The 26,262-nt window shown below is 37.2% G+C and overlaps 1 protein-coding gene across 3 annotated transcripts in view; it reads right to left on the bottom strand.

The window, feature by feature from the left end:
- HSF2 (heat shock transcription factor 2) overlaps positions 1-21,009 on the bottom strand; it is a 37,776-nt gene extending 16,767 nt beyond the window's left edge. For all 3 annotated transcript variants that reach the window (XR_009702845.1, XM_061207021.1, XM_061207020.1), the window contains exons 1-5: positions 20,830-21,009; positions 3,969-4,077; positions 3,667-3,794; positions 2,686-2,810; positions 412-487 (exon numbers count right to left, since the gene is read on the bottom strand). Coding sequence is in view for 2 of the 3 variants with exons in the window: in XM_061207021.1 (XP_061063004.1) it covers positions 412-487; positions 2,686-2,810; positions 3,667-3,794; positions 3,969-4,077; positions 20,830-20,922 (531 nt within the window). In the remaining variant the exon portion in view is untranslated. The remainder of the gene's footprint in view (positions 1-411; positions 488-2,685; positions 2,811-3,666; positions 3,795-3,968; positions 4,078-20,829) is intronic.
- Between the last annotated feature and the right edge of the window lie 5,253 nt (positions 21,010-26,262).

The following is a 26,262-nucleotide window of genomic DNA, read 5'->3' on the forward strand; positions in this document are numbered from 1 at the left end:
ATCTATGCCTTTTAGAATAAAAAATAGTAAGACAAAAAACAAAAAAAAATCCCACACAGTAAAGCTATGTCTTTTATATAAAATGTTAAGAAATTGATAGTATATTGATTATACTACCAAGAATGAAGTATAATAAAGTTGTTATATCAGGCAAAAATATTTTACTAAAAGCTAACGAAACATTATCTGGAGGTATGGAATAACTACATTTAGCTAATAAGAAATTTTTTTTATTACAAAGAATATGTAACACTTGGCTTAATTTGTTTGATTTCATAGTTTTACTTCTGTATGCCCAATACATAAGAAACTAAGATCAATCACTGACTACTCAATAGAGATTTCTGGGGGGGGTCACAAATGGTACTCATTAAACAAATGCAGATTACAGTCACAGAGAAAAAAGCTTACCTTTCGAATAACTTGTTGCTGTTGTGCATGTTTTGCTCGTAATTCTGACACCTCCTTCCAAAGGGACTCATTCTCACTATGTTATCATTTATGAAAAATAAAAATAAAAAAATTCAGTCAGACAAGCCAGACCTCAATATCTTTAATTAAGAATACCAGACTTGAACTAGTTTTTACTATATATCTTTATGAGACTAGGAAAACTTTGGTTCAATTACACAGAATGGCAACTAACCTTGACACAACTCCAGAATCCTTCCTTCCTAACTGTAGTATCTTCTACTCATGGCAATGTATGCACAAAAACTTAAGGTTTATGCTTACATCCATACATAGTAGGCCATTTACTCCTCTGACAATCTGCTTCATTACTTCTTGTTTAAAAAATAAGCTAACTTTTCAATTACGGCTACCATGTGAATTCAGGACTTGTGCTTAGGAAACGATTCTTAAAGGGGAAATGACATTTACCCAACACTTGCTATGCCAGGCACTATTCTAAACATTTTATGTGTATTACTTAAACTTCTCTAAAATCTGTCAAGAAAGGAATTATCTCTATTTTATAGATGAGAAGACAGACTCAGAGAACTGAGAAGACTTACCCAAGATCACACAGACAATTTGGTAAGTATTGATGTCGAGCTAAAGTCTATAAGACTCTAAAACTGTCTAAAGATCTGTCTCAAACACAAGCATATAAATGTTTGGTTTTTTTAAAGCATATTAAAAAATGTGTTTTTTTAAAGCATATTAAAAAATGTGTTTTTTTAAAAGCATATCTAAATACATGACAAACCAATTATATGCCCAGCAGTAATAGTTTTTTTTTTCCTTCATTCACCACCTTCTATTGAAATTGCAGTTATTAAATGTTAGAAGCAATGATAATTTTGAGAAGGCCTGAAAGATAATTCCTCTATTAAATGCTCTAATTTTTGCTCTTTTGTTAATTTACACAAAAGCCATCTTCCTCAATCCAAACTATTACAAAAGGGACTGAATTTAAATATAGAGGGCACAGAAAATAAGATTCTGATACTTACTGAATAACTACTGTACTTTTTCTGACTCAGAAATATAAAGATACTGCCATCTGCCTACTAAAGGTAAGTAGGAGAATGGTTACCACTAAGACTTACAGGATGAATTTGGGATCCCACTCCTTAAAAGCTAAACCTGAGATTCAAGGAACTGGGTCAAAGGGCACTTCAACAGACACAAGATACATAGAGTAAACCAACATAAGTGCTTACATAAAACATGCAAAACAAGCAAGCTTCAAATTAAGGCTTATTGAAAAAGGGAATCAAAGTCCAAGGTTACTCTCAATGAAGTTAAGAATAGCTAAACTAACGTCCCACAATTGAAATGGGACAGACAATACATAAAATAACTACTCTTAAGACCTTGGCGCCTATTTACTGTAAGAAAATTCCAAGTACTTACTAAGAAGAGAAATATAGGTCTACTCTATACACAAGTTGTTACTGTGGCATTAGGATAACGGTGCCAAAAATTGTAGTAATACAAAATACAGCACTTTTCTGTAGATAAAAGGTTTGAATATCACTTTCCCAAGTCTATGTAAAGTAAGTATCAAGTAGGACAAGTCTCTAGTGTCCTTTTTTCCCTATTTTTTGTGTCCTACTTTTTCCTAAAAGATAGGCCACATAGAAAATGTCCTAAGAAACTTCTATGAAAGAAAAGTTAGGTAACGTATGTGGTATTTTTTTTTTAAAGATTTTTTTATGTGGACTAATTTTAAAGTCTTTATTGAATCTGTTACAATATTGCTTCTGTTTTTTTATGTTTTTTGGCCACGAGGCATGTGGAATCTTAGCTCCCCAACCAGGGATCGAACCCACACCCTTGGCACTGGAAGGTGAAGTCTTAACCACTGGGTCCAGAGAAGTCCCTGTAGTATGGCTTGTGGTCCTCATATGTGTGTAAACATATGCAAGTCAACCTAAATAGAATCATAGTTTCCTACACCAACTTAATGATCTATTATTTCATCAGTAACACTTGTGTATCAAATTGTTTTGACTGACCAGGTTTATATATTCTTTCGACACCATCATGAAAATACAATATTGGGGTAAAGTCTATGGCTACAAATAAAAAATAAAGGGAATCAATACTTAAGAAAAAGGCTTTTGATCTTGGCTTCAACAATGTAATCTAGGTACTTAAAGCACCAACCTCCAAACCTCAACACACACATACACACCAACCCCCATATTAGGATTATATTTGGAAATAATACTTTACCTTTTTAATTCAGAAAGCCTGGACTCAATAGTTTCTTGTTTTATTTGAACCTTCTGAGCACTACTTATAATTTTTGTTAAATCTTCCTGACGAATTTTATTTTCTTCTGGTTTTGCAGATGAAACCTTTCAAAAAGTAAATGTAGGAAATTAAACAAATACTAAACACCATGATTATAATTCAAAACTTCCCTGTTATAAGACGTTTTTGTAGCCTGTCCAGGAAGTGAGATTTAGTTCCAAAAGCCCAGGAAAAGAATAGACTTCATAACTCAAAGAGAGGATAAGGAATAATCAGTTTATTTATTTATTTTTAATGTGGAAAAGTTTCCATGAGCAGGAGCAACTTAAGGGCTTTTTTTTTGTTTTCATTTCCTTCTGTCAAATTCCCTGTAATTTCCCCAAGCCTATTTATCATTGCATTCCACTTTTAATTAAATTTATGTAGAATAGTTGCACGCTAAGACCATGTTCTTTCATGGCCCACTACCCTTTTACCGCCCCCCCACCCCACCTTGTGAATTTAGTCAAAATATCTTATTTCAGCAAAATATATCATCCATTCAAAAATGTATTATTAAATTCCTACTATATACAAAGGACTTATTCTGAGCACTAGATATTCAGCAGTGAACTAAAGAAAAAGGCCCTCCAGACAGCTGACTTTCTAGTAGGAACTTATGTTTTTTAAACTAAATTATAAGGAGTGAGCCATCACAATATAGATGACTCCTTATCCTAAGTCAGAATGTAAACATTTCCTTTCCTCTAAAAAGTGTTTAAAGACTGAGCCCTCCATACAGTTGAGCGCAGAGGAAAAAAAAAATAGAGGGCAAAATAATTAAAGCTTTATTAGTCTAAGTTGTCCCAACAAGAAAACCTGTGTATTTCAGTACCTTCTTAATTTCAACAAATGAAATATGTCTTGGCCAAGTATACTACATGTTAATGCCCTAATTAAATCATGTTAACAATAGCTCACCTTCCTTTTAATGTTCTCCAACAAGTCATCCTGGCCTTGTTTGAAGTAAGGATGCTGAAATTCAACAGGACCATCTCGTTCTTGCTTCACAATTCCAGAGTCAATATGTACTACTTTACGAAAACCATCTGAAAAAGATTCAAAATTCAGATTTTGAATAAAATTTTAAATAGACAAAAGTAGAAACTTTAAAAATTAATGGTGCTTCTATGGAATATATTTTCCTTTACCATCCTAATGGGGGAAATCGTTTAATCAGTGACTGATGACAGTACTCCAATTAAACTGCTGTCCATACTTACACATATTTAGTTGCCTCACAAAACTTGCCATGTTATTGTGCTTGAAATATTTGGGAAGAATTTCTTTTGCAAATCTTTGTTCATCCAAAACCAGAAAACTTTGGCCATTCTGAAAAAAATTGAAAACGTCAATTAGTTAAGATCCTCTGAAATTAGGTGATACATATGAACCCCAAAATTTGGCAGTCCTTCCATGACACCTTCAGACCATCATTTTATTCCTGTTAATAGCAGCAAAAACAAACTGCAATTAAGTTACAAATTTCAATTAAGCTCCAAACTGCAATTAAACTTTTTGATGTCAATCTCAAAAGTTTAGGAGTATGTATCAAACCAAAAGCTGCATCAAACTTTATAGTTAAATATTAGAAAGATTGCCATTCTTCTAATCAAAAACAAATAAAATACAGTGTGTAACTAGTATAATTACTTATCAATGTTTTAAAGCCACTGTAATTAAGACAAAAATAGGATAAAATTTGAAAGTCATATTTTATCAATAAACATAATTATATCTTTGTACAATCAACTGAAAAACCACAAGAGAATTCAGTAAGATATCTAGCTACTAATTAACACACTAATAACGAAAGGTCAGAAAGAAAAATTTTTTAAAAATCCCATTTACCACTGCAACAAAAAGAATAAAATACATAGAAATAAACCTACCTAAGGAGACAAAAGACCTGTACTCTGAAAACTATAAGACATTCATGAAAGAAATCAAAGATGACGCAGATGAAAAGTTATAACATATTCTTAAATTGGAAGAATCAATATTGTCAAAATGACTATACTACCCGAGACAATCTACAGATTCAATGCAATCCCTATCAAATTACCAATGGCGTTATTCACAGAACTAGAACAAAAAAATCTTAAAATCTGTGTGGAGACACAAAAGACCCTGAATAACCAAAGCAATCTTGAGAAAGAAAAAATGAAGCTGGAGGAATCAGGCCCCTTGATTTCAGACTATACTACAAAGCTACAGTTATCAAAATGGTATGGTACTGGCAAAATAACAAGAAATACAGATCAATGGAACAGGACAGAAAAGCCCAAAAATAAACCCATGTACCTATGGTCAATTAATCTACAACATAGGAAACAAGACTATACAATACAGGAAAGACAGTCTCTTCAACAAATGGTGCCGGGAAAACTGGACAGCTACATGTAAAAAAAATGAAATCAGTATACTCTTTAAAACCGTACACAAAAATAAACTCTAAATGGATTAAAGACCTAAATGTAAGCCCAGATACTATAAAACTCTTAGAGAAAACATAAGCAGAACACTTGACATAAATCACAACAATATCTTTTTCAAGCCATCTCCTAGAGTAATGGAAATAAAACCAAAAATAAACAAATGGGACCTAATTAAATTCCTCTGCACAGCAAAGAAAACCACAGACAAAACAAAAAGACAAACCAAAGAATGGGAGAAAATATTTGCAAACTCCAAAATTTACAAACAGCTCATGGGGCTCAATATCAAAAAAACAAACAACTAGATCAAAAAATGGGCAGACGATATCACCTCACACCAGTCAGAACAACGATCATCAAAAAACCTACAAACAATAAATGCTGGAGAGAGTGTGGAGCAAAAAGAAGCCTCCTACACTGTTGGTGGGAATGTAAATTGGTTCACCCACTATGGGAAACTATGAAGGTCCCCTAAAAAACTAAAAATAGAGCTACAATATGATCCAGCAATCCCATTCCTGGGTATATATCCAGAAGAAAACATGGTTTGAAAGGATTACATGCACCCCAATGTTCACTGCAGCACTGTTTACAATAGCCAAGACATGTAAGCAACCTAAATGTCCATCGACAGATGAATGGCTAAAGAAAATGTGGTACATAAATCCAATGGAATATTACTCAGCCATCAAAAAGAATGAAATAACGCCATTTGCAGCAACATGGATGGACCCTGAGATTACTATACTAAGTAAAGTAAGTCAGACAAATATCATACAATATTGCTTATATGCAGAATCCAAAAAAAAAAAAAGATACAAATGAACTTATTTTCAAAACAGAAACAAACTCACAGACTCAGGGAACAAATTTATGGTTACCGGGGGAAGGGTGGGAGGCAAGGGATAGATTGGGATTTGGGGATTGACATGTACACACTACTATATTTAAAACAGATAACCAACAAGAACGTACTGTATAGCACAGAAAGCTATACTCAATATTATGTAACAACCTAGATGGGAAAAGAAATTGAAGAAGAATAGACACACGTATAACTGAATCACTTTGCTGTACACCTGAAACTAACACATGGTTAATCAACTATGCTCCAATATAAAATGAAAATTAAAAAAAGTCACTAGTGTATTTCCATATAAAAAATAAACAATTTGAAATTTCCTTCTAAAATAATCAAAATAATATGGTAGTATGAATTTGGTAAAGTAGCAGGATACAAAATTAATGCACGGAAATCTCTTGCATTCCTGTATACTAATGATGAAAAATCTGAAAGTGAAATTAAGAAAACACTCCCGTTTACCATTGCAACAAAAAGAATAAAATACCTAGGAATAAACCTACCTAAGGAGACAAAAGACCTGTATGCAGAAAATTATAGGACACTGATGAAAGAAATTAAAGATGATACAAATAGATGGAGAGATATACCATGTTCTTGGATTGGAAGAATCAACATTGTGAAAATGACTCTGCTACCCAAAGCAATCTACAGATTCAATGCAATCCCTATCAAACTACCACTGGCATTTTTCACAGAACTAGAACAAAAAATTTCACAATTTGTATGGAAACACAAAAGACCCCGAATAGCCAAAGCAATCTTGAGAACGAAAAATGGAGCTGGAGGAATCAGGCTCCCTGACTTCAGACTATATTACAAAGCTACAGTCATCAAGACAGTTTGGTACTGGCACAAAAACAGAAATATAGATCAATGGAACAGGATAGAAAGCCCAGAGATAAGCCCACGCACATATGGTCACCTTATCTTTGATAAAGGAGGCAAGCATATACAGTGGAGAAAAGACAGCCTCTTCAATAAGTGGTGCTGGGAAAATTGGACAGGTACATGTAAAAGTATGAAATTAGAACACTCCCTAACACCATACACAAAAATAAACTCAAAATGGATTAAAGACCTAAGTGTAAGGCCAGACACTATCAAACTCTTAGAGGAAAACATAGGCAGAACACTGTATGACATAAGTCACAGCAAGATCCTTTTTGACCCAGGTCCTAGAGAAATGGAAATAAAAACACAAATAAACAAATGGGACCTAATGAAACTTAAAAGCTTTTGCACAGCAAAGGAAACCATAAACAAGACCAAAAGACAACCCTCAAAATGGGAGAAAATATTTGCAAATGAAGCAACGGACAAAGGATTAATCTCCAAGATTTACAAGCAGCTCATGCAGCTCAATAACAAAAAAACAAACAACCCAATCCAAAAATGGGCAGAAGACCTAAACAGACATTTCTCCAAAGAAGAGATACAGATTGCCAACAGACACATGAAAGAATGCTCAACATCATTAATCATTAGAGAAATGCAAATCAAAACTACAATGAGGTATCATCTCACACCGGTCAGAAAGGCCATCATCAAAAAATCTAGAAACAATAAATGCTGGAGAGGGTGTGGAGAAAAGGGAACACTCTTGCACTGTTGGTGGGAATGTAAATTGATACAGCCACTAGGGAGAACAGTATGGAGGTTCCTTAAAAAACTACAAATAGAACTACCATATGACCCAGCAATCCCACTACTGGGCATATACCCTGAGAAAACCATAATTCAGAAAGAGTCATGTACCAAAATATTCATTGCAGCTCTGTTTACAATAGCCAAGACATGGAAGCAACCTAGGTGTCCATCATCGGATGAATGGATAAAGAAGATGTGGCACATATATACAATGGAATATTACTCAGCCATAAAAAGAAATGAAATGGAGGTGTTTGTAATGAGGTGGATGGAGTTAGAGTCTGTCATACAGAGTGAAATAAGTCAGAAAGAGAAAAACAAATACAGTATGCTAACACATATATATGGAATCTAAGGGAAAAAAAAAAAAAAAGAGGTCATGAAGAACCTAGTGGCAAGATGGGAATAAAGACACAGACCTACTAGAGAATGGACTTGAGGATATGGGGAGGGGGAGGGGTGAGATGTGACAGGGTGAGAGAGTGTCATGGACATATATACACTACCAAATGTAAAATAGATAACTAGTGGGAAGCAGCCGCATAGCACAGGGAGATCAGCTCGGTGCTTTGTGACCACCTAGAGGGGTGGGATAGGGAGGGTGGGAGGGAGGGAGATGCAAGAGGGAAGAGATATGGCAACATATGTATATGTGTAACTGATTCACTTTGTTGTAAAGCAGAAGCTAGCACACCACTGTAAAGCAATTATACTTCAATAAAGATGTTTAAAAAAAAAAAAATAATAATAATATGGTAGTGACATAAAGACAGACCAATCAATGGAACAGAATAGAGAACCCAGGAATGAACCCTCATATATACAGTCCAAGAATTTTTGACAAGGATGCCAAGACAATTCAACGGAGGGACTTCCCTGGTGGCACAGTGGTTAAGAATCCACCTGCCAATGCAGGGGACATGGGTTTGAGCCCTGGTCCAGAAGATCCCACATGCCGTGGAGCAACTAAGCCCACGCGCCACAACTACTGAGCCTGCGCTCTAGAGCCCACGAGCCATAACTACTGAGCCCGCGTACCACAACTACCGAAGCCTGCACGCCTAGAGCCCGTGCTCTGCAACGAGAAGCCCGCGCACTGCAACGAAGAGTAGCCCCTGCTCGCCGCATCTAGAGAAAGCCCGCGCGCAGCAACGAAGACCCAACTCAGCCAAAAAAAAGACAATTCAACGGAAAAAGAACAGCCTTTTCAACAAACAATGCTGGTAAAACTGGATACTCACATGCAAAAGAATGAAGTTGACTCCTTACCTTATACCATATACAAAAATCAACTCAAAACAGATCAAAGGCTTAAACGTGACAGCTAAAACTATAAAAGTCTTAGAAGAAAACACAAGGGGGAAAAGCTTCATGACAACGGATTTGGCAAAAATTTCTTGGATAACACCAAAAGCACAGGCAACAAAAGCAAAAACAAACAAATGAGGCTACCTCAAACTTAAAAACTTTTGCATAAAGAACACTATCAAGAGAGTGAAAGGGTAACCCACAAAATCGGAGAAAATATTTGCAAATCATACATCTGATAAGGGGTTAATACCCATAACATACATTAAAAAAAACTTCAACTCAACAACAACGAAAAACGAGCCACCTGATTAGCAAAGGGCAAAGGACTTGAATAGATATTTCTTCCCAAAAAGGATACACAAATGTTCAATAAACACATAAGATGCCTAGCATCACTAATCATTAGGGAAATAAAAAGCAAAACCACAACGAGATATCACTTCACTCATTAAGATGGCTATTAAAAAAAAAATACAAAAACCCAAAAAATAAGTATTGGTCAGGATGTGGAGAAACTGGAACCCTTTTGCACTGCTGGTGGGAATATAAAATAGTGCAGCTGCTATGGAAAACAGTACAGTCGTTCCTCAAAAAATTAAACACATAATGACTAAATGATCCTAAAATTCTACATATATATCCAAAAAAATTAAAAGCAGGGGCTCAAAAAGATATTTGTACACCGATGTTCATAGCAGTATTATTCACAATAGCCAGAAGATGGAAGCAACCCAAACGTCCACTGACAGACGAATGAATTAACAAAATGTGGTACATACATACAATGGACTATTATTCACCCTTAAAAAGAAAGAACACATGCTACAATGTGGATGAAACTTAAAGACATTATGCTAAGTTAGACTAGTCACAAGAGGACAAATACTGTATGATTCCACTTATATGAGGTATCTAGAATACTCAACTTCAAAAAGACAGAAAGTAGAATGGTTACCAGGGGCTAAGGAGGAGGGGATTGGAAATTACTGTCTAATGAGTATGAAGTTTCAGTTTGGGAAAATGAAAAACATTCTGGAGATGGATGGTAGTGACGGCTGCATAACAAGTGAATGTACTTAAGGTCACTGAACTGTACACGTAAAAATGGTTAAAATGGTTAATCTTAAGATATATGTATTTTACAACAAAAACCTAAAACTAAAATGGAATAAAAAACTCCAACAATAGAAAAATATCAAGTATCTAAAAATAAATTTTAAGAATACACAAGACCTTTAAGGAAATATTAAACTACAGAGAAACAGTGTTGTAAAGATGTCAAGTCTAATTAAGTTAACCAGTACATTGACTTCTCTCTCAATTAAAAAAAAGTTTTTGGAGACAAGGTGAATAGATGCTAACACAACCAAATATTAGGTACTAAAGTTCATTTCATAAAAATTATGTAACAAATAGGCAAGAAAATACTGAAAACAATGGAGAGAGAGGTGTTAACCCTACCTTACACAGACAACAGAATTATAGTGTCTACAAGAGCTTGGTACTAAAGAAGGGATACTCAAATAGCTGAATGGACAGACTAGAGAGAACAGAAGCAGCAGCAAATCTATTAGAGAATTTAATAGGTAATAAGTAAGGGCAGCATTCAAATCAGGAGGAAAAATTAGGAGGGAAAAGGATTAGTTAATAAACTTTCCATTTGGAAGGAAAAAACAAAAGCTCAATGCTAACTCAATGCTACCTCACTCTTTATAACCAAGCTTTTGAAAGCATCACATAAAAAACCCCAGAAGTCATACAGGTAAAAATTAATAAATGTATTCATGGAGACTACTAGCTGCCTACCTTACCTTCAGATTTCTCTACTTTCTTTTTTATTTTTTAAAACTAAAATTGTATATATTTAAGGTGTACATGATGATTTAACATATATTCACACATGCACAGTGAAATGACTACTACAAGTCAAGCTAATTCACCAAACTAAAAAGCTTCTACACAGCAAAGAATAATCAACAGAATGAAAAGACAACTTAATGGAATAAAAATATTTGCAAATACATATCTGATAAAGGATTAATATCTAAAATACATAAGGAACTCTCACAACTCAACAGCAAAAAGATGCAACCCAATTAAAAAATGGGCAAAGAATTCGATTAGACATTTTCCCAAAGAATACATACAAATGGGCAACAAGTATGTGAAAAGGTGCTCAACATCACTGATCATCAGGGAAATGCAAATCAAAACCACAATGAGATATCACCTCATACTTTTTAGGATGGCTATTCCTAAAAAAACAAAAAAAACGAACCAACAAGTGTTGGTGAGGGATGAAGAGAAAAGGGAACCTTTGTATACTGTCGGTGGGAATGTAAATTGGTAATGTCATTATGGAAAATGGTATGAAGGTTCCTCAAAAAGTTAAAAATAGAACTACCATATGATCCAGCAGCCCCCTTCTGGGTATATACCCAAAGGAAATGAAATCAGTATCTCTAAGAGATATCTGTGCTCCCATGTTCACTGCAGCATTATTCACAATAACCAAGACATAGAAACAACCTAAATGTCCAACAAAGAAAGAATGCATAAAGAAATTGTGAGAGATATATACATACTTTATACATATATTGATATATTTTATACATACATACACAATGAAACTTTATTCAGCCTTAAAAAGGAAAGAGATCCTGCCACTTGCAACAACATGGATGCTCCTCTAATTTCTTACTAACAACACAATTTTGTCTGATGCTACAAATACATTTCTCAGTCCCTCTTAGAAGCAAAGGTGGCCAAATAACACATCTGGCAAACAAGATATAAGCAAATTGGATTGAGCGGAGCTTCCACAAAAGCTTCTAAAAGGGAAAAGACTCAAAGTGTCAAACCCCTACATCTCATATTCCTGCTCAGAACCTGGAGCCAACGACTAGAGCTCCAGTAATCACTGAAGTAGAGGAACTAAGTATGGCTGAAAGGTTGAGAAGGTGACTCAGTATATTCAGATGTAAGAGAAAAATACAGTACATCTCTATTTTGTTTAAGCCATTGTTGTCTGGATTTCTATTACTTGTGCCTGAACTTAAACTTAACTGGCAACAGACTTTTAAAAAATTCAAGAAAGTTGAAAGCTTACTAACATAAAAATATATCCAACATTTATGACAAACGATTAACTGCATTAATTAAAATTTTTCTAACAAATTAGTAAGATGAAACACCCAATATGAAATTTAGAAGATCGGATCTCATTCATAATAAAATGTACAGCAAAATAATGATTTTCACTTATTAGATTGGCAAAATTTTTATAGTTTAAAAATAACCACTGTTATTAGGTAGTAGCTATTAAAATTTAAAAATGCATACATCTTTTTCTATCTTAAAAGGACTTTCCCTCTACCTTACTTCCTCTCAATCTACCCATCCAATCGGTCTTTTCATTCACTGAAAAATTTGACAAACAAATATTTTAAAGCCCCCTTCTCCAATTCAGGGCCATCTACTTACTCTCACTAAAATTTGGTTACAGTTTTTGTGCCTCTACTGAAACTGTTTTTTCTAAAATGTCAAATGCCAAATTCAATGCCCTCTTTTCAGTCCTCATCTTCCTACACCTCTCTGTGGCATTTCATTTGGCACTACTGACACTCCCCTTCTTAAATGCTCTGCTCTTATGCCTTTGAAACTATACATTGGGTCTCCTATCTCTCATATTTCAATTGTCTTCCAGCTATCAAGAGGTAGTGGGTTTTTTAAGTTTCTATCCTTGATTATTATGATACCTTTTATACTCTTTCCTTAGGCAGTCTCATCCACACCATTTTCTCTAATTACTGACTTTATTATGTATAATGATTATCACAACTATACCTCTGCCCCTGACGATCTCAAATTTCCCACTTGAATTTTTCAATCCTTAACATTTTTACACAATGTTCTTTGACTCACTCACTTGTCTATTTCAAACCCATCATCCTACTCCTCCAAAATCAACTTTTTCCTGTATTCTCCATCCCGGCATGCCCTGTCCCCTCTAAGCTACCCAATTAATTTTGTCATCAATAACAAAAAGGCAAATTAAAAATTCTCAATTTTAACAGCTAGTAACTTAAAGGGGAAATATTTAAAACATTTCCTTTAAAAATAAGAGAAAGGGATCCCATGATCGCTGCTTCTATCTGACACCCTGAGGTGTCTTAGCCACTGCAAAAAAGAAAACTGAAGGTATAAGGGTCTGAAAATAAGAACAAAACTGTCATATCCAGACACCTATGGATGTACACTTAGAGAATCCAAATCAGTAAAATGATTAGCTCACTGGTTTATTATCAATATACAAATGTTACTTGTATTTCTAATTATGAGCAACAGCAATTATTTTTCATTAAAGGATATCATTTAAAATATCTCTAAAATCTAACAAAGCTGTGCAAGATCTAATTGCAAAAAATATAAAACTTTATTAACTAACAAAATAAATTTAGAAAAATGCCTTGTTCCCATGAATATATCATATCATAAAGATACCTATTTTCCCTAATCTGATTTACAGTTTCAGTACAATTGCAATTAAAAAAATCCTAATAGGTTTGCTTTTTTTCTTTAATGGAACTTGATTTTAAAACATATATGGAAGAGCAAAGACCAATAGTAGTCAAGGCACTCCTGAAGACTAGGTTGCCCTCCCAAAAGCTTTACAGAGCTACAGTAATTAAGACATGTGATACAGGAAAAAGGATAAATTATCCAGTGGAACAGAATAGAGAACCTAGACACAAAAACACAATCTACGTATAATTTTGCTTATAAGACAGAGGTAGCAACACAAATCACTAGAGGAAGAAGAAACTGTTCAATAAAGGGGCTAAAACAACTAAATATGGAAAACAATGAAACAGGATCCCTTATACCACACACAAAAATCAATTCCAGTGAATTAAAGATTTAGATATAAAATTCAAACCTTTAAAACTTACAGAAGAAAAAAAAAAAAAAGAGATGGAAAAGTATTTTTCTCTCCTTGGGGTAGGAAAGCAAAAACATCCTGAAGAAACAAAGAACATGAACCACAAAAAAGGCTGATATATTAAATTATACTAAAATTAAGAACTTATACTCATCAAAAGAAAGTAAAAAAAAAAGCCACAACTAGGAGAAGACAGAGGCAACACATACATCCAAAAAGATGCAGAATTACAAGTAATTCCTACAAATAATAAAAGATAAACCACCCAATAGAAAAATGGTCAAACGTTTCATAGAATACGAAACACAAATGGCCAATAAATATGAAAAGGTGTTTGAACACATTAATTATGAGGGAAATATAAATTAAGACCTCACTGAGATAATATTTTATATCCACTAGATTGGTAAAAACTCAGAAGAATGAGAATATCAAGTTTTGAAGAGACTAATGGGAAATCTCATGCATGGCTATAAGGAGTACAAGCTGATTTGACTTCTTCGGAAAATAATTTAATCTTGAGGTTGAGCATATCTTACCTTATTTTCCAGAAATTCTACTCTTCAATGTAGGTGTAACTACCTTAGAGAAATTTTTGCTTATATACACCAGAAGAGGTGTATAAGAAAAGCCAAAACAGCATCTGACATGGTTGATCATCTCTTTTTTGAACCATTTTCTTCCATTAACTTATATGACCTCACTCCCTTGTGTTTTCTCCTTTCTCACTGTTCCTTCTCAATCTCTCTTGCTGGCTTTTTCTTGTCTTCATACCCTCTAAATATTAGAATACCCTATCTTGCAGGTCCTTCTATCTTCATCTGTCTCCCTGGATGATCTCATCCAGTCCCATGGCTTTACCACTCACAAGCTCCAAACTCCACCTTGAATGCCAGAGTGTTACATCATCTAAATAACCTACTCAACATTGCCACTTGAAGGTCTTGGAGTACAGAAGTCATTCATGCTGTTCTCCTTTCCAGCACTGCACTTCCCCAGCTCCTTTGAAATAAGGTGTGGTCGTATGACCAAGTGTGGTCAGTGAAATGCAAGCAAAACAAAACATGTCTGAAGTAATATGAGCGATCCATTTGTAATCTCAAAGTTAACATGGCCAAACAGAATCCCCACCTGCACTTTTCCGAATCTTCCCGCATCTCAGCAAATGGCACCATCATCCATCCGTTGCTCAGGCCAAATACATGAGTCATTCTAATTCTTTTCTATCTCTCCTCCAACTCCAGAAAATTTATCATTAAGATTCCTTGCCTTCAAAGTAGATATTACATCTGCTGCTCACCACCTCCACTGCTATTACCCTAGTCTCAGCCACGTTATTTTCAATCCCATAGTGGAAAACTGTGATAGTCTTCTAACTAGTTCCCTCATTTCCAATCTCCTTACCATGCCCTAAGGCCCTATACCATCTGCTTCTGCCTACCTCTCTGACCTCACTCTCATGTTATCTAAAGATAATCCAACCACATAGGCCTTCTGCAATCATATGAACATGCTATGCTCAAGGCCTTTACATTTTCCATTACCCTTTGCCAGACCCATCTTTTCTAATCATTCACATCTCTGCTCACATATCACCTCCCCAAAGAGGCTTCATCGTCACTCTACCTAAAATACAACAGATTCCAGTCATTTTACATGCTAGTTATGAACTTACTGCACCAAATTCATTCTTCAATGTCTGCTCTGCAAATATGGAGCTGAGTCTTAACTATCTTTCTTTTCGAGCATGGTGTTAAGCTTTGTCATGGAAGATACTAGAGAGATATTACAAGAGGAAAGGATTACCCTTCCTGGTTCCAGTGTGTCCTTGGCAGGTTCCTGCTGTGCAGGAAGGTTCTCCAGCACCTAGCTCTTGCAGTGCACAGAAGGCAGCAGCACCCTAAGGCCAGCAGCTTCCCCCAACACTCCCTCTCCCTTGGGAGGGTTCAAATCAGAGTATCTCTGGCCAGACATCTCTCTATGAATAGCTTTCTAGGGTACCCTAAAGCATAGGTTAATAAACATGTTCTTAAAGGGCTAGACAATAAATATTTTAGGCTTGCAGGTCATAAGGTCGTAACTCTGCCCCTGTAGCAAGAAAGCAACTACAGACAATATGTAAGTAGACTGAGCATGGCTATATTCCAAATAAACTTTACTTTTAAAACACATGGTTGGCCCACAGGCCATAATCTGCCAACCCCTGCCCTAGAAAGCATATTTCCCGGCAAGTTCGGAAGGATGGATTTCTAGTAAGTCCCACTAGTGTGGCATCAGTGAAGTCTTTGCCATTCAGTGAGATATGGTCATTCTCTCTCCAACAAGGTCTTAGACTTCGGGGAAGGGCTCTTACTTGGGCACTCGCTCTTAGGCCTACCAGTGATGGTTGCTTCTTGTAACTGCTATTCCTATCTTCTTTAGAGTTTTCATTACCCCAATTCTCCTGATATAGTTATCCTATTAAACTTTCTCTGTTCAAAATACTGTGTGATTTCTGTCTCCTAATTGCACTCTCTCTTTACCCTGCTTTATTTTGTTACTTATCACTAACTGAAATTATATTATTTGTGTTTGCTTACTTTTTAATTATCAGTATCCTTCACTAAAATGTAAGATCTATGAAGGCAGCTATTTTGTTAACTACTGAATGAATTCCTACTACCTAGCACACTGTCTGGTTGTAACAGAGTCACGACTATTTGTGAGTGACAATAAATGAGTCTTTGATCACAGTGGACCAAATTATATTTTTAGAATTTCAACTCTTGGATTATATATATCAAATGAGGAGATGAATGCCTCTTATTTATATTGCTCTCTCTCTCAAACACACACAACCCTAACTCACTAATATCGTTCTGTGTCTCTGCTTATGGTATTCCTTCAGTCTCTACTTCAAAATTAGTAAATAACTTCTTTGAGTGCAAAATTTCTACCTTACTGCTGTTTAAACCTGTGAAGCTTAAGCACTGCAACACAGAACTCTCCCTATGCATTTTATAAGGGACAAAAAGCCACTATTACTCAGTAGGGTGGGAAGGATGGTAGCTTCTCTTTAGGCCTAACCCATAAATGTTAGCAAGCTTCCAAATAGTAATTGTTTCTGCTCAAACTGGTACTCTTGGTTATAAACGTCCAAAATACTCTTAATAATAATCTAATACTTCAGCCCCATTACTTTAAAAGTTTCCAAAATAGCAATCTCTTTTTTAAACAACCAGTCTATAATTTCTTAACGTTTACCAACCATTCCTTGTGAGTCTCTAGCTCTTTCTCTTACGTATACAAATAAAAAATACTTGTCTGTGAATCAGTCAACTTTTCTGTAGGTCCATCTAAAGTGGATTTAACCCCTATTCTGCCACATTTGTGGCCTTTCTTGTTTTCACTTGAGAGTACTGCTGGGAAATTCAAAACAATACCATAACACTGGCAAGTCTAAAGACCTACTGTTCAAATTCATCCAAAACAGCTAGAAAACACTGGACAAATTCTGGTTTTGCTCCCTTTCCCTCCTGTTTCCTGATTTGTCTCTGCTGACTTGAGATGGCTAGGGAAGTAGAGACTGCCATAGGGCACAAAAAGGTGGAACAGATGGGTATGAAGTCTTTAGTGGAAATCACTTCTTGGTATTCTCAAGCAACCTGAAGAACTGAGACAAAGGCAGTAACACTGGTAAAACAGTGACTTTCCAGTTCTTTCTTTTTTTAATATTGCTTCACTTCAACATACACTGAGTATCATATATCAGTAACAGTAAAGGCTGTTCCTTACGATCAATGGCAAGAACTTCCATTCAACTTCCACAACTTCTTGTCCCTGAAGATCAAGTTTCCCCAGTTGCTACCAAGCTAAACCTGTGCCCTCTGTTTAGGACTCTGTTACATTTAAAAAAGCTTTAGGCTGTTCCACAGTACTATCCCTGTCCTCGATTCTGGTAACAGACTGCCTACCAGAGCCAAAATAGCTATAGGAAATGTAAAAACAGGCAAAAAAAAGAAAGGAAAAAGAAATATCAGTGGGGAATTCGGGGGATGTACTGTATGTTTTAAAGACACTCAGAATCTAAAGACATTTCTATTATTTGAGTCTATAACAGTATAATTTTGATTGTTCAGAATATTATATTTCTACAATTAATGACATCAATGGGGGTATTAGTTCATTTCTGTCATACTACAAATTTCAAGGAAAACTAAAGTTATGTAAGTCTTCAGGAATATTAAGCCAAGCTTTTCAAACTGCAGTTGGTAAGTTTTCTCCCCTTGCCTTATACTCTAGCTAGAGTAAATTATTTTCCACAAGTGAAAACAATTGCATAAAAGAATGCCTCCTTTCCCAAACATCTGCTACTTCTAAAAGGTCTTAATATGATTTTCACTCAGAGAGTATAAATGCTAAATTACCTCAACAGAAGTCCAGCAAAACAAGTTTGAAGGAAACCAGAAACAATCATAAATAGCAACTTCTAAAAGATGAGAGTAAATTATTTTGGTTTTTCCATCTAACATCATTGTTCAATTAAAGTTTTACCTTTCACTGTTGACACTGTTTTCGGAAAAATCTGTGGGAATGTAAGACAACTTCCTTAGGCAACTAAGCATAGCCCTAGACATTAATCCAGAATTGTCCACTGACTTGTGGAGGAGTAACATTTTGGTATAAAAACTAAATACTGCGACGACCTGTATTAAGTGTAGGGCCGTTGATGGAAGAATGATCTGGGAGCTCAGAAATCTATGTTAGAGCCCCACCTCCAATAATGTTAGTTTTGTAATTATAGATAATCTAATCTAAGCTTCTAAGCTTCAAATCCTCATCTATATAATGAGACTAAACCAGATGATCTTTGAGATTCTTTTCAGGCATCATTCTACTTTTATCATTCCTACCATTTCTATTACATAGTCCAAGGATTTCACTGCTTCATCAAACATTTATTAAGTACCTACTGTGTCCCTTGGCACAGATACTGTCCCTGTCCTCACTGAATTTATATTTTAATTGTCCCACTATGTGTTTAAAAAATGAGTAGCCAAAACATAAGCTTAGACTTAATAATGGAAAAAAATAAGAATGATTTTTAAGTGGTTTGTTTATTTGGCTTAGAATTCATAAAATGATGCATTTATGGATTAGTATGAAACTCTACACATTTGATACTGCCCATAAAATAAAAATATTATTAAAATATTTGGCTAATGAGAATTTATTAGACATGCTGACAGAATACCCTTTAACTAAAACCAATTTCCAATATATTTAGGTACCATTTCTAGGCAATAAAAACAAGAAGGCCCACCCAAGACAAATAGGTGTGATAAAGTCAGCTTGGGAGTGGGGAGACTCTCAGTCCAATGTCTTACACATGCACAGGGCTGAGTAACTGCAGTCTGTGCTGATCCATCCTTGTCAACTTTTAATCCTTATGACTGATGAAAAGCATGAGACATCTGTTTATTTTTAAGTGTATACTGGTGGCTGGCTTCCTTATTTTCACCCCTTCTTTGTACAACTGTGCAGAATTCATCAAATGCCTAATGCACAACATCCACTCGATGCTACTGACCTTCAAGAAAATTAAGTCCTAGAGGGAGATAAAGAAAATAAACAAATGACAGCAATATAAGGCAGACCGTGGTGTTCTAGTAGTCAAAACTTCACGTACTCAATATAGTGCTCCCTGTTAAGGTAAAATAATAAAACTGAGGGTTCCTAGCATAGGAAACAGAACAGAAAAGGAACAGAAAATAAAGTGAGAAAGAGGGGAGATAACATTTACTCAGCACTTAACAGGTGCCAGGCACTGTGCAGGTAGTTTTCACTTACTCTTTTCCAGGCCTCTAAACAAGATAATATCCAAAACAGATGACCATCTAAAATAAGAGAACTCCACTCCCCTTCACAAAACGATTCCAATAGCCTAAGTGTATTGTAACGCAAATGCTCTGTTTGTGTAATAATCATTCTAATTAGAATCAGTATTTGGAACTAGAGGGGATCTTGGATCACCTAAGTAACCTATTCATCTTATGGACGACGACACTTGGGTCAGACGAGATAAGGAGCCTGTTTAGTGGCAGAATTGGGATCAAACCAATAATCAAGACATCTATACACCACACTGCCGGCAACTGTTTAGTGAAATTCAGTGATTCGTTTTTGCTCTCCACTATGGTACTGAACACCTGTCTATTGGCACTTTTATTAAAGTAATCATAAAAATCCGTTTATAAAAATGGCTCAGAATCGCGAAAGAATAACGTACCATTTTCTATATAATATTTTCAAGCCTCCTGATAAGCAGTAACCTGCGTTTGAACATTTGCCTCCTTCCCTGACTGCCGTCCTCATAAAGATCTCAGATGCGAGGCGGACTGTGTGTCTGTTTTAGGGGCGAGAATCAGGTCGCGAAGGTAAAGACTGCCTCACATAAACCCCGCGTTGAAGATCCCGGCCAGAGCTGTCCGTGCCCCCAGCGAGCCGCAGCCCGCGAGCCCGGCGGGAGGACGGAGGATGAGTGTGCAGTAACGTGGCTCTCGCTCCCTCGGCTCGTCGGCCGCCCTCGTTCCGCCGGGCTGGTTCCGAACGCCGCCCGGGTCGGACCGTTACGGGGTCTCCCGGGCCGCGGCGCCCCGCGCGGGCCGCCCCTCCCCCACCGCGGCCTGAGCCAGCGGCGCCGGCCGGGACCCCCGCGGCTCCCCGCGCGAACAATACCAGGGTCCCCCGCGAGGCTGCACGCCGAGGCCCGTGCCACCCCCGCGCCGCGGGCCTCACAGAGGGCGTCGAGCCGCAGGCCGCGAAAGACAACCCCGCGGGAGAGCGCGAGAGAGGAGGACGTTAGTTAGGGGGTTCGGAGGCCGCCGTGCCCTCACCCTTACCTGACTCCAGGTGATGAACTCGTTCGTGTGGGTTTCCTCCACAAGCGTCCACAGCTTGCTGAGGAAAGCCGGCACGTTCGAACTCTGCTTCATTGTTAACGAGGCGCAGGAATTCCTAATTCTACACCCAAACGCGGCGGTAGCGGCGGAGGCGGAGGCAGAGGCGGCAGCGGAGGCGGAGGCGGCGGCGGCAGCAGCTGCTCCGCGAGAACGCCCACAACGCAGGCGCAGCAGCTCCCGGGCCCCGCCCACCTCGCCCCGCCCCGCCCCGCCAGGCGCGCAGTGAGGCGGGGTAACCGGGCGGCCGCACGTGACTGACCAGTCTCCCCGCTCGGCCTGTGCTCACTGGTCCCGCGCCGGTCCCGTTCCCGACCAATCCCAGGAGCCGACCGCACAACAGAGGAAAGCAATTGGATGCTGCAGATGGGGAGGGGTGGGAGCAAAGGGGGACGCTGCTTTCTCATTTGCCCTGTCTATAGGAGCTCTCGCTGTAGCGGATCTTCTGCTTGTGGGACTGTGTTTGGTTGTTTCACGTGGAAGCAGCTTTGGATGTTTGGGCTATGTCTGCAAGGCTACAGAAAGTCCTCAGGGGCCTTTGAGTCATAAGTTTGGTAGGCAAAGTGTGGGTTGCGCCAGTCAGGCAGGAGGAAGGAGTGTAATAGTTCACACGGGGGGGAAAAAAACAGCTTTCAAGCGTGATTTGCTAGGCCCCAAATTGAAACTGTGTTAATAATAATGAACCTTGTCCTTAAATTTTCATTAGGAAAAAAATCGTTCCTATAAAACGCGTTTATCAAATAGAAGAATTTAAATAAGTCACTCTTTACTAAACACGTACTACAGTGAACCAAGAACTGTAATAGGCAGTTCACATGCTGTTTAACAGACATGGAATGCGCACTATGTGCGCAGCATAAAAAGAAATAGTATTATTTATTCTGTTTTAATCAATTAAAATAATTGTTCCTGTAAGTACTTTACAGGTATGTTCTGAAGATAATTATCCCTGTATGTCCTTTACAGATTTGGCATAGTGGAAAAAATATTGGACAAGGAGTCAGCATATGAGTTTAGACCCAGCTTCAAGGACACATTAGTGGATATTTAATTACACTGGTAGTGTATGTAATTAGAGCTATCCCTTAATCTGTCTGTGCCGGTCTTTCCCATCTCCTCATTGGGAATAAAACTGTCTCTCTTTTCACCCCTTAAGATAACATTAATAACATAGGTTTGAAAATATAAAGCATTGTACAAAATTTAAAATTTTTTATGAGTCAGAATGTAAACATAAGAATGTACAAAAAGTCAGATAATAATTAACATTTTATAAGAAATTCAACATAGGATTGGTTTACCTCCTGGGTACATGTAATTTAATACAATAAAAAATACAATTTCCAACAAGCATATATTTATTGAAATTTGTGTTTGACTTTGTGTCTAGCAATGATCTGTTTGCTGAAACAAAATCAGGTGTGTGGTGGGAGACATCCAATAAATGAACTAATATTTGATGAGCACTTACATATGCCCAGGGTTTTACATATATTATATCATTTAATCCTCACAACAACCCAGTGCAGTAGGTCTTATTTTCCCATTTTTCCAATGAAGATTCTGAGACTCAAGAGCAAATTTACCTATATCACAGCTAGTAAACAAGAGAGGGTATTTACACTCAGGCTTTATTGAGTTTGAAAGCCTATGTTCTTTCCATTGTATGATGATGACACCATCTCAATACTTAAGATGTTTATACTCTGACTTAAGACACAAGAGGAACACAATGATGAGCAATCATTAATATTTTAAAAAGAGCTAAATTTGTCATATAACTAGTACTGAAACGTTTAGAAAGAGTTGAGTGAGTTAAGGTCGTAAGGGAAGAATTCTCAGAAGATGGGGACCTTAAGTTGGGTCTTGAAGTACAAATGCATTTGGCTAGCTAAAAAGAAGACAACACTGAGCAAAGATGGGGAGGCCAATGAGCACCGTCCACCTGTGGAGACTGACAGCACAGGAGGTAGTGTCTGAGGAGAAAAAGTGGCCCACTTTCATGGCATTGTATTGTTTCCATCTAAAAACAAAACAAAATGGTGTGGTTAGATACAAGCAAAAACTCCTCTTTGGGCATTCAACCTGTGTAGTTGTAGGCCTATGCTTAGTAGGGCCCCTTACTTGGTTTAATGCTCTGCTGTTACCGTCTTGAAATTCTTAGTTTTTGAACAAAGGACCCTGTATTTTCATGTTGCTTTGGGCCTCTCAAATTACGTAGCTGGTCTGCTTCCAATATACTACACTTATAGACCAGTGGTTCTCAAACTTAAGCATGTATCCAAATCACTTGGAGGCAGAAGACTGTCACTATAACAGATGATCAGGTATCACTTATAATACTCACGAGGCCAGCTATGGGGTTATTAACCAGATAACGTGATGATGGCACCAGGAAATAGATGATGTGTCTAAAATCAAATGTCTGGGGTTGGAATGGAAACCATGTCTTTCATAGTCTGAAACATATACTTTCTTCCTTTATACCAATGTGCCTCAAGCTTTAACCTGCATCAGAATCACCAGGAGGGCTTCTGAAAAAACAGACTGCTGCTTCTCCCCCCTCCCCAGCTCCACTCAGTAGATCTGGGGTTCAGGCTAAGAATTTGTATTTCTAACAAGTTCCCAGGTAACGCAGAAACTGTTGGCCCTCGGACCACACTTTGAGAACCATTGTTATATAGGAAAAATTAGTAAACTGACTTTCCCTTGCTAACATTTACAGACTTATTGCTACTCACCCTTCACCTCAACAAAATCCAGACTTTCCAGGAATAATTTAAACTACTGTGTTTTCTTTTTCTATGAACCTAATCTTTAATATTTATTGTAATTAATAAACTCTTTGAAAACTTTAAGTACTGATTAGAGACATTTGGGGGAAAAGAAAATCATTATTGGCTCGTTTGCACCTAAATATAAAACTGAGAAGGGAAGAAAACCAAATCAAACTAATTCACAATTATTTGCCACCTACAATATCCCACAAATATCAGAAGAAACATATTTGAGCCAAGGTCAACAATTTTGAAATGTTTACAATATTAGAGGATAAAAATGTCATTTCCTTAAAGTGAACTGCCTCCTGTTGGCTACAAATTAGAAAAGTTGGAATATTTCCATGGCTCACTTGCAGCCGGGAATGTAAGATTTAGAAGATATAGAATAACATTAGAAAATATGAGTGACTCAGACCTTTGCCTAGGAAATAGAAAAGCATACTGTGGTGTGCTTTGAAACTTCAAAGTGTCTGATTCAAATTGAATCAATTCTATCTAATCTATTATGCAAAACTACTTCGAGTCGGCACTACAACCGGAACTAGCTTGTAATTATTATTTTCAAGGATAGCAAGACTGAAGCCAAAGGCTAACTGCATAGAGGTTTCCAGCTATTTATATTCCTATCTGGACCAAGTGTTGATGTTCGTCAATTTTGGAATGGCCTATGGGGCCTTAAGCCAATCACCTGACACCTCTAAATCTTAGATTCTTCTATGTAAAATGTGAGTAAAAATACCTGTTATACTCACTTCACAGAGTGGTTTTGAGAATTCGATAAACCGCTTCTTCCTTCAGTCCACGCTCACAATCTTTACAGAGATCTTTCCAAGACACAAATCTGAAAAGGTCACTTCCTGACTTAAAACTGTTCAGCGGCTTCCCATTATTTTCAGAATAAATCTGAACCCCTTAAAGATGGCATAAAATGACCTTCTGTGATCTGATGCCACCTACAGTTTCAGTCATTGTCTACCACTCTCCACAAACACCTAACCCTTAGCCACACCCAATTCTTGTACTTACCTTGCAGATCATGTGCTTCCATACCTCTACATATGTCCATGAGCTGTTGCCTCTGTGTGGAGAGCCCTTCTTCTTCCCCATTATCCCAAAAGAAAGTTCCTCCTTAACCTTCAAGGTCAAGTACAATTCCATACAGAAGTCACCTCTTTCAGTCAAACTCTCCCCGGAGGCCTTTATAATAGCACTTATTAATAACTAAATAAATAACTACTTGTTATTTATTTACATGTGTTTTTTTCATACTAGACTATGAAACACTTTCAGCATAAAGACTAAGTCATATTTACATTTATTCTCATCTAAAATGGCTCTCACAGTGCTGGTACACATAAGACTCTCAATAAATATTTATTGAATTAAGCAATGAATATGTGAACAGATGAGTGCTAACCATCCGTTTAATCTTCCATGACCCCCAAATTTGGATGACTCGTTCCTGCCCTGTGCCCCCATAGCATGTGGAACTTGACCCTCATGGTATTTGCCACGTTGCAGTTGCTCATTTACTTCTCAGCAACCCTCACTAGCCTAGCAGATTGTGCTTGCGTTGTTCACTCTTGTATCCTTAGCAGTTAGCACAGTGCTATAATATAGCAACAGCTCAATAAATATTTGTTAATGAATAATTTTAGTTTCTGATACCTTTTGCATAAAATGTACTCTACTTAATAATAAAGAAACACCTTACAACTTATTAGGGCTCAGTCCATACAAACTTTTTAGTTTATAGGAGAAGAAAATGAAGGGAAGGGGAGCTTAAGGATAGCTCAGCTGAAAGGTATGTGATTGAGGAGCTATTTGTGGAATAAGTATCAGAATCCTGGAAATGCCAGACATTAATGGAATGTCATAGAGTCCCAGGCTTGAGGTCATTTGTCTTTGAAACAAACAAACCTTTGGCGATAGCAGCAAAATGCTTAAAGACCCTATGGCTTTTGAATAAGTAGAGGGCTAGGAGACTGTGAAAGTTAATTTCTTAAAATTTTCAAGAAGGTCAAAGAAGAATCTTCTTTCTTTCTAAGGCTACAACTTGGATGTAAAAGGGACTGGCCGGAGGAGCTTTTTAAGTAGGAAATGTGTTAGTATCACTGTACCAGCCTTGGGCGGGCACTGCGGTACATGAAACTTCCATTGTATGCCACATGTGCTAAAATCCAGCCAATCACCCAACGACAGTAACAAACTGGTCCAGATTTGTGCAGGAATTTCCCATTTTAGTAGTGCGAATCCTATGTCCCGGGTACTACCTCAGCCCCAGGCAAACCAGGATGGTTCGTCACCGTAACTCCAGCCTCTTCAAGCTACTGATGTTGGACAGGAAGCGTTGACTTATCAAGCGAAGCCAGGTGACTTGTATAGCAGCTAGCACAAATGAGAGATCTACAACTTTAATGCAGTTCTTAGCCTTTCTGGAAGCAAGGTGGAGGTACTCTTTCACAGGCACCCCAACAAATAGCTGTTAAAAAGAAGGAATCTATGTACCCCACAAACCAATATCCTAGTGGAGGCCCAGACCCAAGCTGAAAGATAGTGATAAGGAAGAGAACTCAAGGCCAGAAAACTTAAAAGA

This window comes from Eubalaena glacialis, chromosome 12 (assembly GCF_028564815.1).
Source record: "Eubalaena glacialis isolate mEubGla1 chromosome 12, mEubGla1.1.hap2.+ XY, whole genome shotgun sequence".
Lineage (NCBI taxonomy): Eukaryota > Metazoa > Chordata > Mammalia > Artiodactyla > Balaenidae > Eubalaena > Eubalaena glacialis.